Here is a 17620-nt window from a genome sequence, read left to right on the forward strand (position 1 = left end):
ACTTATCTCAACACATAGATTAGATAACAAATGACAATTGACTTCATCATCAAAATCCGAGATTCAACAATCTCCCCCTTTTTGATGATGACAATCAATTGATAAAGGAGTTGTCCTTAACATACATACATCATCAAGTAACTCCCCCTATCTATATGCCATAGTTGAGATAAGTCAACCTTGAATTCAAGACCTAAGAATTCAAGTGACGTATTGATAAGTTAGATCAGTTAAACTTATCAATGCTCCCATCATGATGCCTATCATGATGTATCTCTTCAAGAATTATGTCAAGGCATGACATACATCATCAAGTTTGTATGATTGTGTTTGTAACCATTCATCATGTAATCATATAAAGCAACGAAGGACTTTTTACATGATGCTCACATTTGAGATTTTCTAGTAAGTTTGCATTTTCTTTACAATATCAAATCAAGACATGATGCAAACTATAGTACATGTTCACATATCTCTTGGTGATGCAAGGATGGCATAACATTGTTTATAGCATCACTCAAGTATTTGCAACTATGACATAGATATGATTATGGCAGTTCAGCTATGACATAGTGTTTATCAATTCATATTTTTCTCCCCCTTTGTCATCAACAAAAAGCATGATAGCATTATCAAGCATATAAAGGAAGTCATGACATATATCTTTTTATTGTTTTTGCTTGACGGAGGAAAGTCATTTTCTAAAGAGTTTTCATAAGAGTGTACGGGAACATCCCATTTTTAGCATACAACCCGAAAAATGAACTTCTTACATGCATTTGGTTTGTCACATAAATTGCAAAATGTTATTTGATCAAGCATTGTCAAGGCATGTAATAGTAATAACATCCGAAAAATAATTTTAACTAGTTTAAGTATTCGGACACATCAACATTCCTAATTCTCTTCTTATGTAATCAAATTGTTCTTCACATAGGGGTTTTGTGAAGATATCAGCCAGTTGATGTTTGGTATCAATAAACTCTATGGTTACATCATGATTAGTGACATGATCTCGTATAAAGTGATGTCTAATATCAATGTGTTTTGTTCTTGAGTGTTGTATAGGATTTTTAGTTAAGCATATTGCACTCGTGTTATCATATTTAATGGGAATATCTTTAAGATTCACTTTGTAGTCTTCTAAAGTGTTTTTCATCCATACAACTTGTGCACAGCATGCACTTGCTGCAATGTATTCAGCTTCGGTTGTTGATAGGGCAACCGAGTTTTGTTTCTTAGATGACCAGGATACAAGGGCATGTCCTAAAAATTGACATGATCCTGATGTGCTTTTTCTGTCTAGTTTACAGCCAGCGAAGTCCGCATCAGCATAAGCTGTTAATTCAAAATTTTCTGATTTTGGGTACCATAATCCTAGATTGGTAGTTCCATTAAGATATCTGAGTATTCTTTTGACAGCTTTGAGATGAGATATCTTAGGGTCTGATTGAAATCTAGCACAAAGTCCTACACTGAATATAATGTCTGGTCTGGTGGCAGTGAGGTAAAGTAAACTTCCTATCATACCCCTATAGGTTTTTTGATCGAAGCTTTCTCCATTCTCATCAATTTCTAACTTAGTGGAGGTGCTCATAGGAGTGTCAATGGCTTTTGAATTATTCATTTTGAACTTCTTTAGCAAACTCACAGCATATTTGGTTTGACTAATAAAGATGCCATTGCTTAGTTGTTTGATTTGTAGGCCTAAGAAGAATGTTAACTCTCCCATTAGACTCATTTCGAATTCATGACTCATAGTTTTCGAAAAGGATTCACAAAGAGATTCATTTGTAGAACCAAAGATAATATCATCAACATAAATCTGAACAATGAGAAAATTATCTTCAAAATTCTTGATAAATAATGTAGTATCAACCTTGCCTTTAATGAAATTATTTTCAATGAGAAAAGAGCTAAGTCTCTCATACCAAGCCCTTGGGGCTTGTTTTAAACCATAGAGAGCTTTAGTTAATCTAAACACATGATTAGGGTAGCCATTGTTTTCAAATCCAGGAGGTTGTTCAACATAAACTTCTTCGGAAATGAAACCATTTAGAAAAGCGCTTTTAACATCCATTTGAAATAACTTAAAATTATTGCAACTAGCGTAGGCAAGGAGCATCCTTATGGCTTCCAATCGAGCCACAGGTGCGAAGGTTTCTTCGTAATCGATACCTTCTTCTTGGTTGAAACCTTTGGCCACTAATCTAGCCTTGTTTCTAACCACGATACCATTTTCATCTTGCTTGTTTCTAAAGACCCATTTAGTACCAATTACTAAATGGTCATTTGGCCTAGGAACAAGCGTCCACACCTCATTTCTCTCAAATTGATTTAATTCATCTTGCATTGCGATGATCCATGAATCATCTTTCATGGCTTCATCAACACATTTGGGTTCAATTTGGGAGAGAAAAGCGGCGTTGGCACAAAAGTTTTTAAAAGAAGATCGTGTTTGAACCCCCTTTGATGTGTCTCCTAGGATTAGCTCCTTAGGATGAGCATCTATATACTTCCAATCCTTGGGTAAGGATGTTTTGGAAGTGGATGCAACCAAGTTGCTAGTTGGAGACGGGGTTTCGTTTAAATTCAAGGAATCAAAATTAACATCATCATCAAGATCATTTTTCTTAATTTCTGAAATCTCATTGAAAACAACATGGATGGATTCTTCAATAATTAAGGTTCTTTTATTGAAGATGCGAAAAGCTTTAGAAACCGAAGAATAACCAAGAAAGATTCCTTCATCAGACTTAGCATCGAATTTTCCTAAGTTATCCTTTTCATTCAAGATAAAACACTTACACCCAAAGACTTTAAAATATGAGACATTGGGTTTTTTGTTATTCCATAACTCATAAGGAGTTTTGGAGAGTAAGGGTCTTACTAGGACTCTATTTAAAATATAACATGCAGTGTTTACAGCTTCGGCCCAAAAATATTTAGGTAGGCTATGTTCATTCAACATGGTTCTTGCCATTTCTTGCAAATTTCGATTTTTTCTTTCTACTACCCCATTTTGTTGAGGATTTCTTGGAGTAGAGAAGTTATGGTTGTATCCATTGAGTTCACAGAATTCTTGGAAGTCATGGTTTTGAAATTCTCCACCGTGATCACTTCTAATTGACGAAATCATAGATTCCTTCTCATTTTGAACAAGTTTACAAAACTTGGTAAAATGTCTAAAGCATTCATTTTTTTGTTTTAAGAAGTAGGTCCATGTATATCTGCTGTAGTCATCAATAATGACAAAGGCGTATTTGCTACCTCCTAGACTTGATGTAGAGATTGGTCCGAACAAGTCCATATGGATCAATTGTAAGAGCCTAGAGGTGCTTATTTGATTCTTAGCTTTGAAGTTACCCCTAATTTGCTTACCTAATTGGCAAGCATCACATACATTATCTTTGATGAACTTGATATGAGGAATTCCTCTTACAAGTTCTCTAGATGATACTTGATTGATTAGTTTCATGCTAGCATGACCTAATCTTCTATGCCATAGCCAAGCATCCTCATTCATAATGGCAAGGCACATTTCATCACATAAGTCATTGATGTCAATAGTGTAAACGTTGTTTTGTTTTAATGCAATCATAGATATATTTTTGTGTGGTTTTTCAATGATGCAGGCATTAGATTCAAATCTTATAATATATCCTTTATCACATAATTGACTAATGCTCAAGAGGTTATGTTTTAGACCATCAACTAGTAAAACATCTTCAATAGAGAGGTTGGATTTGTTACCTATGGTTCCTTTGCCAATGATTTTACCCTTGTTGTTGTCTCCGAAGGTGACATATCCTTCGTCTATGCTAGAGAGCTTAGAGAATTGAGATGGATCTCCGGTCATATGCCTTGAGCATCCACTATCAAGGTACCATTTCTTGCTCCTAGCTTGCGATTGTTTAGTTTTCTACAAGAAAGAATGATGTTTAGGTACCCATTTGCTTTTGGGTGCCTCATAAATAGATCTACATTTTCTATCATGTTGCATAGAGTTTATCATGGTTCCTTTAGGAACCCAAACTAATTTGTTTGGACTTGTTTTCTTGAATGGACAACAATGTGTCTTGTGTCCAGATTTGCAACAAAAGTTGCACTTGGTTTGGTGTTGAACGTGTAAGATGGGGCCTTTTACAAAGGTAGTTGGATTTCGGTGAGGACTCCTCACAAATCCAATCCCACTTCTTTTGGGAGCATGACCCTTGTTTGTAAGGATCATGTTTAATGACTTGCTACCAACCTCGAATTTCTTCAAGGTGTCCTTAAGTAGCAAGTTTTCTTTTTGTAAAGTTTCTAAATCATGACATTTGATACATGAATTTAAATTATCATGATGTTCGACTTTTAACTTATCAAACTCACAAGTAAGATTATCATGTACCTTTTTTAGCAACTTGTATTTTCTATTTATAACTTTGCATTCATCAAATAAATCATGGAAGGCATTTAATAATTCATCGAAAGATAAATCAGCATCTAATAAATCCGTTACCTCCTCTTCGATGGCCATAAATGCGTAATGAGCAACTTGCTCGGTGTTGGATTCTTCTTCCTCAGATGCGCTCGAATCATCCCATGTTGCTTGGAGCGCCTTCTTCTTTGTTGTTCTTTTCTTGACTTGGGGACAATCATTTTTGTAATGTCCCGGCTTTTTACATTCGTAGCAGATCACTTGGTCCTTCTTAGGTTCAAGTTTATTTTTCACATCGTTTTTAAACTTGTTTCTTTTGAAGAACTTCTTAAACTTTCTTGTCAAAAATGCTAAGTCATCATCACAGTCCTCATCACTTGAGTTTTCTCTCAAGTGGCATTCAGAAGTTTTAAGTGCCATATCCTTCCTGTTCTTTGGAAGGATGTCTTCTTGCTCTTCATGAGCTTTGCAGGTCATTTCGTAGGTCATTAATGACCCGATTAGTTCTTCAAGAGGGAAATTTCGCAGATCTTTTGCCTCTTGAATGGCGGTGACTTTAGGATCCCAACTCTTAGGAAGGGATCTTAGTATCTTATTAACAAGCTCAAAATCCGAAAAACTCTTTCCGAGTCCTTTTAGACCGTTGACGACATCCGTGAAACGGGTAAACATGTCGCCAATGGTTTCACTCGGTTTCATTCGGAAAAGTTCAAAAGAATGCAGCAACAGATTGATTTTTGACTCTTTCACTCTACTTGTGCCCTCGTGGGTCACTTCAAGTGTGTGCCAAATATCAAAAGCAGTTTCGCAAGTTGAAACACGATTAAACTCGTTTTTATCAAGTGCGCAAAATAAGGCATTCATAGCCTTTGCATTAAGAGCGAAAGCCTTCTTCTCCAAATCGTTCCAATCGATCATTGGAAGAGAAGATTTTGAAAATCCATTTTCAACAAGGTTCCACAGTTCAAAATCCATAGAAATAAGAAAGATCCTCATTCGGGTCTTCCAGTAAGTGTAGTCCGTTCCACTGAACATGGGTGGACGTGTAATCGAATGCCCCTCTTGGTTTCCGGCGTATGCCATCTCTCTTGGGTTTTAATCCTTTAGAGAGTTAACCTGGCTCTGATACCAATTGTTAGGATCAAGAGCACTAAGAGGGGGGGGGGTGAATTAGTGCAGCGGAAATCTTATATTAATTTAAAAACCAAAAGCTGCGTTCGTTCAAAAACTATTATGATCCAAAAGCAAATTCGCAGTTTGTATCTAGGTGCAGTTTGTGTCTAAGCGCAGATTACGTTTAAGCGCAGTTTTGCGTCTAAGCGCAGTTTTGCGTCTAAGCGCAGTTTTCCGTCTAAACTCAGATTTACGTCTAAATGCAGATTTACGTCTAAACGCAGATTTACGTCTAAACGTAGATTTACATCTAAACGCAGTTTTACGTCTAAACGCAGTTTTACGTCTAAACGCAGATTTACGTCTAAACGTAGTTTTACGTCTAAACGCAGATTTACGTCTAAACGTTGAAACTCGTTTGTATACTCGCAGAAGGCAGTATGCAGTTGAAATCAAGATGTAAACGTGAACTGAAATCTGACGATTGAGCGAGGAAAGCCGATTTACGTCTGAATGCAGTTTTGCGTCTAAATGTTGAAACTTGTTCGTAAAATCACAGAGGACAGATTGCAGTTATTAATAGGATTAAAATGTAAGCGTAAACTGCAAAAACGGCTCGTTCGTAAAAGCACGAAAAAACAGTTCTGCAGAATCAAACGTAAACGTAAGCTGTAATGTATGAAAATATGAAGTTACGTCTGAATGCAGATTTGGAAGAACAGCTCTTAGAACTTGTTCGTGAAAGCGCAGAGAGCAGTAGTGATGAGGGAGGTTTGCAGTAATGATAAAGTACTCGAAATTAAACGCAAACCAGAGATTTAGAGTGGTTCGGTCAGCCTTGACCTACTCCACTTTTGGCTTCCTCCACCGATGAGGTTGCCGACGTCAACTAGGTGCCTTCCTTCAATGGGCGAAGGCCAAACTTCCCTCTTACAATTTCTCTCCTTTTGACAGGCTTAGGAGACAACCTTTACAGACCTTTCTCTCCTCACTTTACAATTGAAAACTTGAAGAACAGAAGGAGGAGACTTAAAGGCTTTACAACACTTTTGAGCTCTTTAGAATCACAGAAAAGATCACGATTTTGGTATTGGTCTGTTATCTTTTCAGTGCTGAATGGGTGGGGTATTTATAGGCCCCAACCCAATTCAAAATTCGAGCTCAAAACGATCAAATCGATCAAATCCCAGAATTCTGGGATCAGGCGGTTGCACCTCTCGACTGGAGAGGTGGCACCGCCTGGCAGAGCTCGAAGACTGAGCTCTGCCGATTGCTTCTCTCTGCCAGAGCTCGAAGACTGAGCTCGATGGTTGCATCACCTGGCAGAGCTCGAAGACTGAGCTTGGTGGTTGCATCACCTGGCAGAGCTCGAAATCTGAGCTTGGTGGTTGCATCACTTGGCAGAGCTCCAAACTGAGCTCAAGCTGATGCACCATTCTGCCAGAGCTCGAAGACTGAGCTTGGTGAATGCATCACCTGGCAAAGCTCGAGACTGAGCTCAGGCTGATGCACCACTCTGCCAGAGCTCGAAGACTGAGCTCGGTGGTTGCATCGCCTGGCAGAGCTCGGAACTTGAGCTCTGGCGGTGCAACCTCTTGGCTGGAGCGGTTGCACCTCCCAGCCTTGCAACCCTGGCGGTTGCACCTCCTGGCTGGGGCGGTTGCACCTCCCAGCCTTGCAACCCTGGCGGTTGCACCTCCTGGCTGGGGCGGTTGCACCTCTCAACCCCACAGCCCAGGCGGTTGCACCTCCTGGCTGGGGCGGTTGCACCTCCTGGTGCAATCAGGGTCCGAATGGTTCACTCCATTCGACCCACTTTGAATCTTTTCAGGGGCCCAATTGCCCCAAGATTAAGCTAATGGGATCACCTCCCATTTTCATGCTTAATCATCGTGCTAACTACGAATATCTCTAAGACAACTTCTGCAGCTTTGCTCCGATGCGTCAATCGCTTCTTCCGGCGAGTTTCCGGCCAACTTCCGTAGATCAACCGATAACCTTCGGTGATCCTTCTGCGGACATCCGGCATACTCCTGGACTTTGCGACGATCCACTTGGCGAGTTCCGACGAGCTTCGCTTGGCAAGCTTCTGGACTTCTCGGATCTGTTCTCTCTGAACCTCCGACGACCGTCCGAACTTCCGTCGAACTCTCGAACTCCCAACGTGATCATGATCTTGACTCCGGCGCAACTCCTGCTGCTTGTCTTACTCTCATCGTAGTTAATCCTGCACACTTATCTCAACACATAGATTAGATAACAAATGACAATTGACTTCATCATCAAAATCCGAGATTCAACATCTCATGCGCCACTTATCTCAAATGCTTATTAGTCTATAAACTCATCAATTAATTTCGTCATCAAAATTCGAAATTCAATAACAAGTTGATTGATCATAAAATATATCTAAAAAAATAAGAAATGATGACAAGACTAACCATCATAGCTGAAGTCAGTTAAAAATCTAAAAGAAAAAGTAACCAAAGTAACAAGAACTTTAACAAAGGATTAAATATGATGCCTTCTAGACATATGGGTAACACGCATTTATCAATAGCTCAGGAAATAACTTACACTATAATTATCAATAGCCTTGGCATTCCAACATTAATAATCAATAAAAAGTCGTTTGCTTTGTAACAAAATCGGACACATAGCAAAAGTCTGTCGATTTTGACCCAAGCCTACTACTACACTCAATTGGCCTCAAGCAAATATTATGACTACTCTGACTACTCATCTAAATAATTTGATTATTGACTTAGGTACTTTTCATCATATTACATTTAATTTATAGAACTTATATATCTAGAATGAATATAAAAGTAATAAAGACATCATCATCAATGATGATAATAGAATCCTAATTACTCATACTAGTTTCACAATACTTAATTCACATACCACTACTTTTACACTCGATGATGATCTGTGTGTACCTCATATTAAAAGTGTAGGAAAATCTAGGAGCAACATCACATGCATAACGGAAGAACAAAAAATAAAAACCTCAAATTTTTCAAAAAGGTGTTCATCGTTGTGCGAAGATTAGTGTGCAAAAACCCAGAAAACTTAAAACCACGCATGAGATAGTTGTGTTACTTAGGGAGATCGTATATTCCTGAATCCCTATAGATCTGTAAGAGAGGATGAATGAGGTCAAGTGTTCTCCTCTCTAGCGGTGATCCACACAGTAAGACTACAACGACGCTCCTCGAATCACTTCCCAAATCTCCACACCTATTATTTGAGTAGGAAAGGAGAATAGGAGGTGGCAATCAAGAAGCCTCTAGCTTATGGGCTTTTGGTTCTCTCATATTTATATAGGCCTCTTGTCAACTTAACCCTAATGGATCCTATCCTATTGAGTATTTGATCTTCATCCAACTACCTAAGCCTCTTAGATTAGTGGATCTCTATCTAATAATCTCTTATTAGCTTTTATTATATCTCATCAATATGATCCAATAATTCAGGGGTTTATTGGATATCCAATAAGATACAGGCTCCGACGGATATCTCATATTTGAACCTCTACTCATCACAACACCTACCATATGTATGTGACCCTCTAGGCTCAATATCGAGCTAGCCATAAGTTATACATGTTATGACTTCTTCTGGCTTAGTGAATTATTATCTTTACAATAATTCACTCGACTCATTGACTATAGATGTACTAGGCTACTATACCGTAGTCCCTATACAATACAGGGGAATCCAATCCTTTGGACATATCTGTTCTCAGTTACCATATACCTATAGTCCTTCATCCATCTAATATCCGAAATACTATATTTCAGGCATGGTGCTATCACACCCATACGGTTTCTACTTGAGTCTCGCTCTAATCGGATTCTCTCGGAGAACTCTTTCTCTCTTACTTTGAATGACCCTGGCCATAGATTTGTTTGAGCAAAAAAACATGAGATATTCCTCTCACGACATTGAGAATGGATGATCCTCTATTGACACTTAATAGCCCTCGTAAGATTAACTGCCACTCTCGATGACTGACTGTGCTAGATCTAGAACTTCCAAATCTATAAGTCCGATATCAAAGAGTAAAGTACTGATACAAGACATCTTTAGTGTCTCAAGTTTAAGGTCTAGGTACACTACTGGGATAATAGAATCATTGTTTGATAATAAGGTATCATTAACCATCTAGCATTCCGTGAGTGGATCAATCAGTGAACTCATTTTCCAATAAGCACCTACACTATAGCCCTAGTATCCTTACATGAGCAGTAATAAGACTAGCTGCCTATATTATATGGACGGATATACAATATACTAGTTTATCTAGTTATCTCGATATCCCTCTCGAGTAACCTATGACTATGATTATTTGGGGTCTATGTTTAAAGGTGAATCGGTCTTAGTATCGTGATATCATCACGATTCGATTCTTATTGTATAGATCTATAGACATCATAATATATATGTATATATATAATAAATAATATAAAGTGATAAAATGTCAAATAATATAATAAGCAAAAAGAATATGTATTATGTCATACGTGTTATCACTTACGTGATTGACTCGTAGGACATCTATGATTAGCAAAAAAGAATCTTATTTAAAATTTTCAATTCTACAAACAAAATAATACATCTATTGAATTCTTTTCTAACTCATTAGAATTTAAGTACGAGTACATCTTTTGTTTGAGGCTAGAATAAAAATAATATTTACGAGTAATCATTAGCTTCATAAATCATATAGTCAATCACTCTTATTTCAATTGTTACTTCAATTGGTATAGCATCATTGTCTTAGTCATCCATCATTTTTTATTTAATAACAATTATTTTTTTACTACTCTTTTTTAATTTTACTTTCAAATCAAATCATAATATTTTAAGGACATAAAAGATCTAATCGTATATGAGAGAGGAGCAATGGCAAATGGAGGGGGGAAAATTACCGAATGAGCAAAAATAGATGTAGCCAGAGAAACATTCGATGGACGATCTTATGGGACGTGGGGACAAAGCGGAAGAGCCATAAAAACAATGTGAGAAGAAGATAGGGGAGAGAGCCATTGCGTTTCAAAGCTTAAGATTTTTTTATGTAAAAATCAAACTGAAACTATACACACAATATGCATATCACACCAAAAAAGTTAAAAACTTAAAGTGTTTGGCTTAAAACTAGAAAGAACAAATATTTTTATAACTAATTAAGCTGAAAGAATAATTAATTTAAAATTATTATATCAGTTTGTAACAGCTATAAATAATAAGGGTGTTTATAACAAAAAAATATGTAAGACGTGATAGGAAACATTTTTTTTCTTTTATGAACTTTGATTATTATTTTAATCCTTTTTAATCTAAAAAATTCAAATTTCCTCCTTTTTGTAAGTTAAAAAATTTGGACTTTTTCTAAGAAATTTCACAGAATACAGGCTTAAATCCAAAATTATATTTTTAACAAATCAAAATTCGAGATTTAAAATTTTATATTTTATAATAATTTCATATTTTAAATTTTAAAAAGGTTTTTTCCAAATTTATAATTAAAAATTAACTTAATATCCAACTTAAAATAGTTAGGTTAAATAGTAAAAATATATTGTAACTGACTTTTGTATAATTCCTAAAAATAATTATGAGAAATGGTAAAATTCGTTATTATTACTAAAATAGAATAAATAAATTTTATTTTGTTGGATCTTTCTATCCGTAAGATATTAAGAATAAGAAAGTTACTAGCAGAATATTAATTGAAAAAAATAGAAATAACTATTAGCGTAATACCAACAAGAGAATAAGAGTAAGAGAGTTAGCAATAATATAAGGATTACTAAAAAAAAATTCAGGAAAAATATAACACCGCATAATACTGACAAACAGATAACTATAAATGCAGCATATGTTAATAACAAAACTATTTCAAATTTTCTAATCAAACAAGCAGTCAATCAAATATAACGATAATATTTGTAAATAAATTTTATTTGAGGGTTAGTTTCTTTTAAAATTTGATATACAAATATGTCTTAGATTGTATGAACATGAATTAATAATTTTTTAAATAAATGAAAGAATGTTAAATGAAAATGAATCTGGAATCACATTTGACTGAAGGATGATAGAATTTTCAATAAAAAAGAAAAAAAAGAAAAACAATGTTTTCATCACATTTGACTAATGTGATTATGTCCCCTGACCTATTAATTTGATTTGATTAATTTTAATTTTGCTCATTTTTTATGTTTAGGCTAATTGGGATGTTATAGTAAGTGATTTAGGACAATTTATCTAAAAGAATACATAAGCAAAAGTTAGTAATAATGCATTCATCAAGTTCTCATAAATCAATATTAGCCTTTACATATTTTTGTTGTGGGACTAACTGATATGTTACATTATAAGTGAATAGTTCAAATCTTGATCTGAACATTAAAATATTAAATGACATATGAAATGAAAAAATAAAAAAAATAAATAAAAACGAGGAAATATTTTTTTATATATATTAATAGTTACTCAATCCTAAGAAAAATCCTAGTAAAAAGAAATCAGATTCTTCCATGAAAAGTAAAAGAGAAATACAACTATCATATTGCAGTTTGTGAGAGACACTCGTCGAAAGTCTTAAAATTTTAACAAAAGTACATATTCAAAAACAATTTAGTATATTATCAATATTTAGTAACAAAATGCACATTCTCGAGACCAGTGAGAGATCAAAAACTTCCAATTAATACAACCATAAAATAAACTTTTACATAACAGACACAGAACCAGGCGTAGACAGAGACACAAACTTTTCCTTTTTACCTCGTCATTTGTTTTCTCCAAGTACTCTTACGAGTTCCGCTCAAGGATAGGAAGAGAGACAACATGATTTGATTCGATTGTCTACTACACTTATTTATCAGAGAGGGTTTAAAATCTTACCTAAGGTGTTATTTTAACTGGTAAAATTTTTATCAAATTGACATATAATCTTGGATCAAAATCCGTTCCCTAGAAAAAAAGAAATAGCGACAACCTGCAATGTCCTTTGTTTATCAACTCCAATTTCAATACGTATTTTTCGTTTATAACGATTCTAACCAAATTAACGAGTATTTTAATCCGATTTAATGATAGTTGTACGCCAGTGGATGTCACGTCCAATACGATCATCGACATGAATCGATCTCCCAACACGACGCCACGTGGAGCAGACCTCCGGTGACAGGATGCCACGTCAGCGATGTTACGTTGTAGGAGAGCAACCTAGAGCATCACGGACGCACCGAGACGGAGGAGAGTAGCGAAGCCATGGAGGAAACCCGCAGCCGCCGTAAGAGGGGGAGACCTCCTCCCCCTGTCGGTTGCTCCTCGTTCAATCGCACCGTATTTCCCCTCCTCCTCGCGGCTGCCGCCACCTCGTCGTCGTCGTCCTCCGCCTCCGGCGACCTCCAGAACCCTCACGCCCGATTCATCCTCCGGCGATTCCTCCGCGCCCGTCTCGCTCTCCTCACAACGAGAACTCCCCCTTGTTCTTCTCCTTCTGCCCTCAAACGTCTCCTTCCCGAAGGCCTCCTCACCCTGTTCCCTGTCCTCCTCACCTCTAGGTATTCTCTCGTTTCTCTGCGATCGATTGTCCAAAATGTAACTTGTTCTTCTAGCATTTGTTGATTATTGTGGGCGGTTCAGGTGGCCATCTGTGGCTGCACTGGGAGCGGAGGTGGTCGGCGCCGCCGCCCTCTACTCCCTGGAGGCGAACGAGATGATGGCTTCGGACGAAGGAGTCGTGAAGGGTTTGGTTCGCGCTTTGGGGAGCAAAAGCCGCCGCATAGTCAAGGCTGCGTTACACGCTGTTATGGACCTTTCGACCTCTCCAGTCGGAAGAGAGCAGCTCTGGAAGGCATCAGCTGTTGAGAGATTATTGTGAGTATTCCTTTATCTTCAAATTTTTTTCTTGTTTGTTGGCCTCATGCATTGACGAATTATAACCTTTCTCAATCAATTAAGAGTTCCTTTTTTCTGTGGCAACATTCAGAAGTTATTAATGGATGTTGGGATGGCTATCACCTGCTGAATCAAAACAATTTGGAGAAAATTACAAAAGAGGATTAAATATAATCCTTGAAATGCATATCTAACTAGTCTTTCTACCTCCTGCTCCAGTCTTCTTCCTTTTGCGTTAGAGAGCCAAACAGCTAATTTCCCGCAACACCTTTTGCTTGAAAGGAGTTCTATGTTTTCATGCTAGATCCATATACCACATCTAATAAAGGCTATTCGAGGGTCTAAGATCATCACTGAAGAGTAAACAATAAATGTGTCTAATTCATGGAATATGTAAATTTTAACACTTCATCCACTATGAGATCAAATGAAATATTGTAAAAATAAGTATACATAAAGCAAAATGAAAGAATGATACCTTGAACTAATAATCCAAATTAATATTACTATTCACAATCACCAAACGATCAGCAGTGAATCTAACAATTATATATTAAGGTGATATTTAAAACAACCAGAAGAACTATTCTTGGCAAACTGAAGATTCAGTTGCTGGTAAATACAGGGTAGGGCCATCCCTCAAATCAAAGTCCAAAGCTGCCTATAACAATGATGCAACCATATACTCTAGAACAAAGGTAATGCATCTACTAGAAACTAAGAGCCATTGGAATCAACATCTTCTTCTGGAGTTATAAAACATTCTCATCCAAGTTGTTGTCAATCAACCAAAAGTATTTTTATTCTGGCATCAAAAACGTCATCCTAGATGAGACTTTCCAAGGGTTTGCACCACCATGGTGGACTGAGTGCCTAAGTGGTTTCCCAAAACAACATTGGTGGAAGGAATGTAGTACTACTAAGAAATGTCTTTTGTACGCAATGAACGTTTTGTATGTATGTAATAATAACCAATGACGTTTGTTATACAATATCATACTTTTTTTTTCTTGTACATGCTACTTGAATTGACATTCAGTAGATCTTTTTTTTATCAGTTAGCGAAGACAAGTGCCATATCTGCTGTCCATCACAGTATGGAAAAAGGAAGTGATGTATGTTCAAACAGAAGGCCTGTGGAAGAAAAAATTGTAGCATTAGTCCTTGATGTGATGGTAATCCTTATAAATACTTCTACTGAGATTCTCTTGAATATGATTCCAAGAGACCTAGTAAACAGATCATTGCCATTGTTGCAAGAACTTTGGAAGAAAATTCGAGGTGCGTCAATACCAAGAAATTGGGGAAGATGCCTCCATTTTACAGAATATGATCTTGCTTCTACAATTTTTAGGATTTCTATGAAGCAAGCTAACCCTGCTCCTTGTGAAATTGACAAGATCAGGATAAGTATATTTGGAAATGAAATATCTAATTTTGAAAATTTTATGTTGAAGTATTGGGAGAACTCACCCTTTCTACTCAGTGGGTCATCAAATATTCTTGAAAAGGACAATGCTGTTTTTAGTTCCTTGGTCCAGTCTTTGAATCCTACATCAACTGATGATGTCCTTGATTCAATTTTGATGGAACTAGTTTCCTGTCCCCCTCTTGCTTCAGATGAGCTTGATATTAATTGTTTTATGAATGAGATGAATAGTTCACTGGGTTCTCCACTCATATATGGACAGGATATTCGGGTTTTGAAAGCACGAGAACTAATGGCTGAATCCTTCAAAAATTATGTGAAAAAAGAAGTGCATTTCTTTGAGAATGGTATGCGTAAAGTGTTTATAGATGGTGATAATGCTCAAAAGTGTAAAGAAGCATTTCAAAATGGTTTTACAGTTGCACTGCGTGGAATGGAGTTTCGGTTTGCTAAGGTCGCTGCTATTGCCAAAGGGTTAGAAGTTTTATTTGGTCAACCATCAGTTGGGGCAAATTTGTACCTAACACCACCAGGATCTCAAGGTTTAGCTCACCACTATGACGATCATTGTGTATTTGTGTGGCAACTCTTTGGTCAAAAGCACTGGACTATTTCATATTCTCCCACATCTGTTCTGCCCAGGTTATATGAACCTCTTAGCAGTTTCCCTTGCTTAGAGAGTGAGAAAGGTGGAGGCTTGCAGCTGACACTCAATGAAGGTGATATTCTGTATATTCCTAGAGGTTATCCTCATGAGGCTCATACAAATACTGATGCTTCTGAATCTCAGAATAATATGTCTTCTGGTTTTTCCTTGCATCTTACACTTTCTATTGAAGTGGAGCCACCTTTTGAGTAAGTATTTTTGTGACTGCAGATCTGATATTTACTTAGCTGACATTATTAGATAATTCAAATCCTGATGGAATAACTTTGGATACCTGCATCCTTTTATCATTATATGTCAGGTTATATCAGTTCCATATACGAGTGAGAGAAGTTGTATCTAACTGCCTGTAGCTTCAAATACAACATAGACTGATGGTCCCTATTTTCTATCATGTCAGTCTTAGTTCTCCAGGACTCACAAATTTTGGCACCTCAATCACTATTTCCTTGAAGGACGATTTCCATGTCATAATTGGATAGTTATAGTTTGCTAGTTATAGATGGAACTTGAGGGTTTCAACTGGAAAGTATGTTGTTAGAACAGCAGTCTTGATTCACATGGAAGCTTCTTAGTTCATTTCTTATCAATGACTTAGTGACATGATCATGTTGTGTTTTTAGGAATGCTGGTAAGCATTCAATAGGATTGTTGGTAGAATCTCTGTTTGTCTAATTGCCTATATGTTCTGTTCTTTTCCTCTTACTTTTGGGTATATGATTATGATCATGGTCAGCTATATTCCAGGTGGGAAGGTTTTGCTCATGTTGCTCTTCATTGTTGGCATGAAAAGGAGAAAGAATTATCAGATTCCATCACTAGTTCCGAAGCCAGAACAATGAGAATCCTTTCTGTGTTTCTTTTGCATGTTGCAATCAGGCTGACAGCTAATTGTAATCCTATCTTCAGGAAAGCTTGCTTGGTTGCTGCAAAATTAGGTTCGGCAGAAGTTCTTGACGAGCCTCATTCTGAGACTCTTATGCTAAGCCAAAAAGCTACCTTTTGGAATATAATGAATATAATCAGAAATAGCTCTAATTTCATGGAAGTATATAAGATTGTAGCAGTTATTCAGGAAAGCAATGATGATTCTTTGCAATGGATGAGGTGGCTTCGGCATTTGCCCCAGGATGGAGCTGATGGTGCAAAAATAGACTTCAGTAACCTTTTGAGAATGTGGGATAAAGTTGTGGAATTCAAAGGGAATAGGGAACTCAAGGATGAATTTTTTAAGACCAAGTCCAAATTTTGTAGAAGTGTAGTATATGAAGATGCATGTAAGATGTTCGACATGCTGTTGGAGAGGTATAGAAGAACCAGGAGACAGTATATGTGCGGGATGTTGTCACTCCATTCTGCATAGCAAGTAAGCTCGTCATCTATAACAGTTGACGATTGTTGCTTCAGTTCCTTGATGTTTATGGTTTCTCTTGTATAATCTTTGGTAACGTGGATGTTCAACATTTTCAGGCGAAACAGGTTATTTACCCCCCACCAGTTGGCACTTGATTGAACAAGAATTAAATTTGTCCAGACTAGTTTCTTGTTATGTTGTGAGTGCATGGTTCACTTTCTGGGACTGTTCTATGTCATCACCAACATGCATTTAGAATCAACCAGAAGTTTGAACAAATGGAGCTACCAGAATGTTTAGGATGCTTGGGCAGTGGATAACGATGACTATTTACTTCACGATAAATACGCACTGTTTTACATACCTTCCTCTTCTATGTGCTGAATGCCTATCACAATTTCAATTTTTTGGCTTTGGCCCGAGTGATCTGGATCAACATTAATCATGAAATTTGTTAAGATTTTTACAAGTGATTCAAGTCTCTCTCTGCTGCACACATCAGCTCTCAAAGGATTTGTTCCTTCCATAGCTGCATGCCCATTGTTTCGATCTTCCATCGCTGAGGGGAAACTACATGCTGGTGGATGGTGGCAGAGGCAGAATGCTATCGTTAGAGAACCTGGAATCATCAAACAAAGTAGTGTTATCCTCTGTTGTAATTGAATGAGTGGATTATTAGGGGCTGCAGCTGCTGGAGTGTAATGCAAGAAATCA

General features: G+C 36.9%; 1 protein-coding gene across 1 annotated transcript; it reads left to right on the forward strand.

The window, feature by feature from the left end:
- Positions 1 to 12805: 12805 nt before the first annotated feature.
- LOC135624345 (uncharacterized) lies at positions 12806 to 17316 on the forward strand. The gene is made up of 5 exons (XM_065127843.1): positions 12806 to 13119; positions 13202 to 13435; positions 14499 to 15740; positions 16300 to 16918; positions 17023 to 17316. The coding sequence occupies exons 1-4, from the start codon at positions 12824 to 12826 to the stop codon at positions 16913 to 16915; spliced, it is 2388 nt and encodes a 795-aa protein (XP_064983915.1). The 5' UTR covers positions 12806 to 12823; the 3' UTR covers positions 16916 to 16918; positions 17023 to 17316.
- The last annotated feature ends 304 nt before the right edge of the window (positions 17317 to 17620 follow it).

Source organism: Musa acuminata, chromosome BXJ2-10, assembly GCF_036884655.1.
Source record: "Musa acuminata AAA Group cultivar baxijiao chromosome BXJ2-10, Cavendish_Baxijiao_AAA, whole genome shotgun sequence".
Taxonomy (NCBI): Eukaryota; Viridiplantae; Streptophyta; class Magnoliopsida; order Zingiberales; family Musaceae; genus Musa; species Musa acuminata.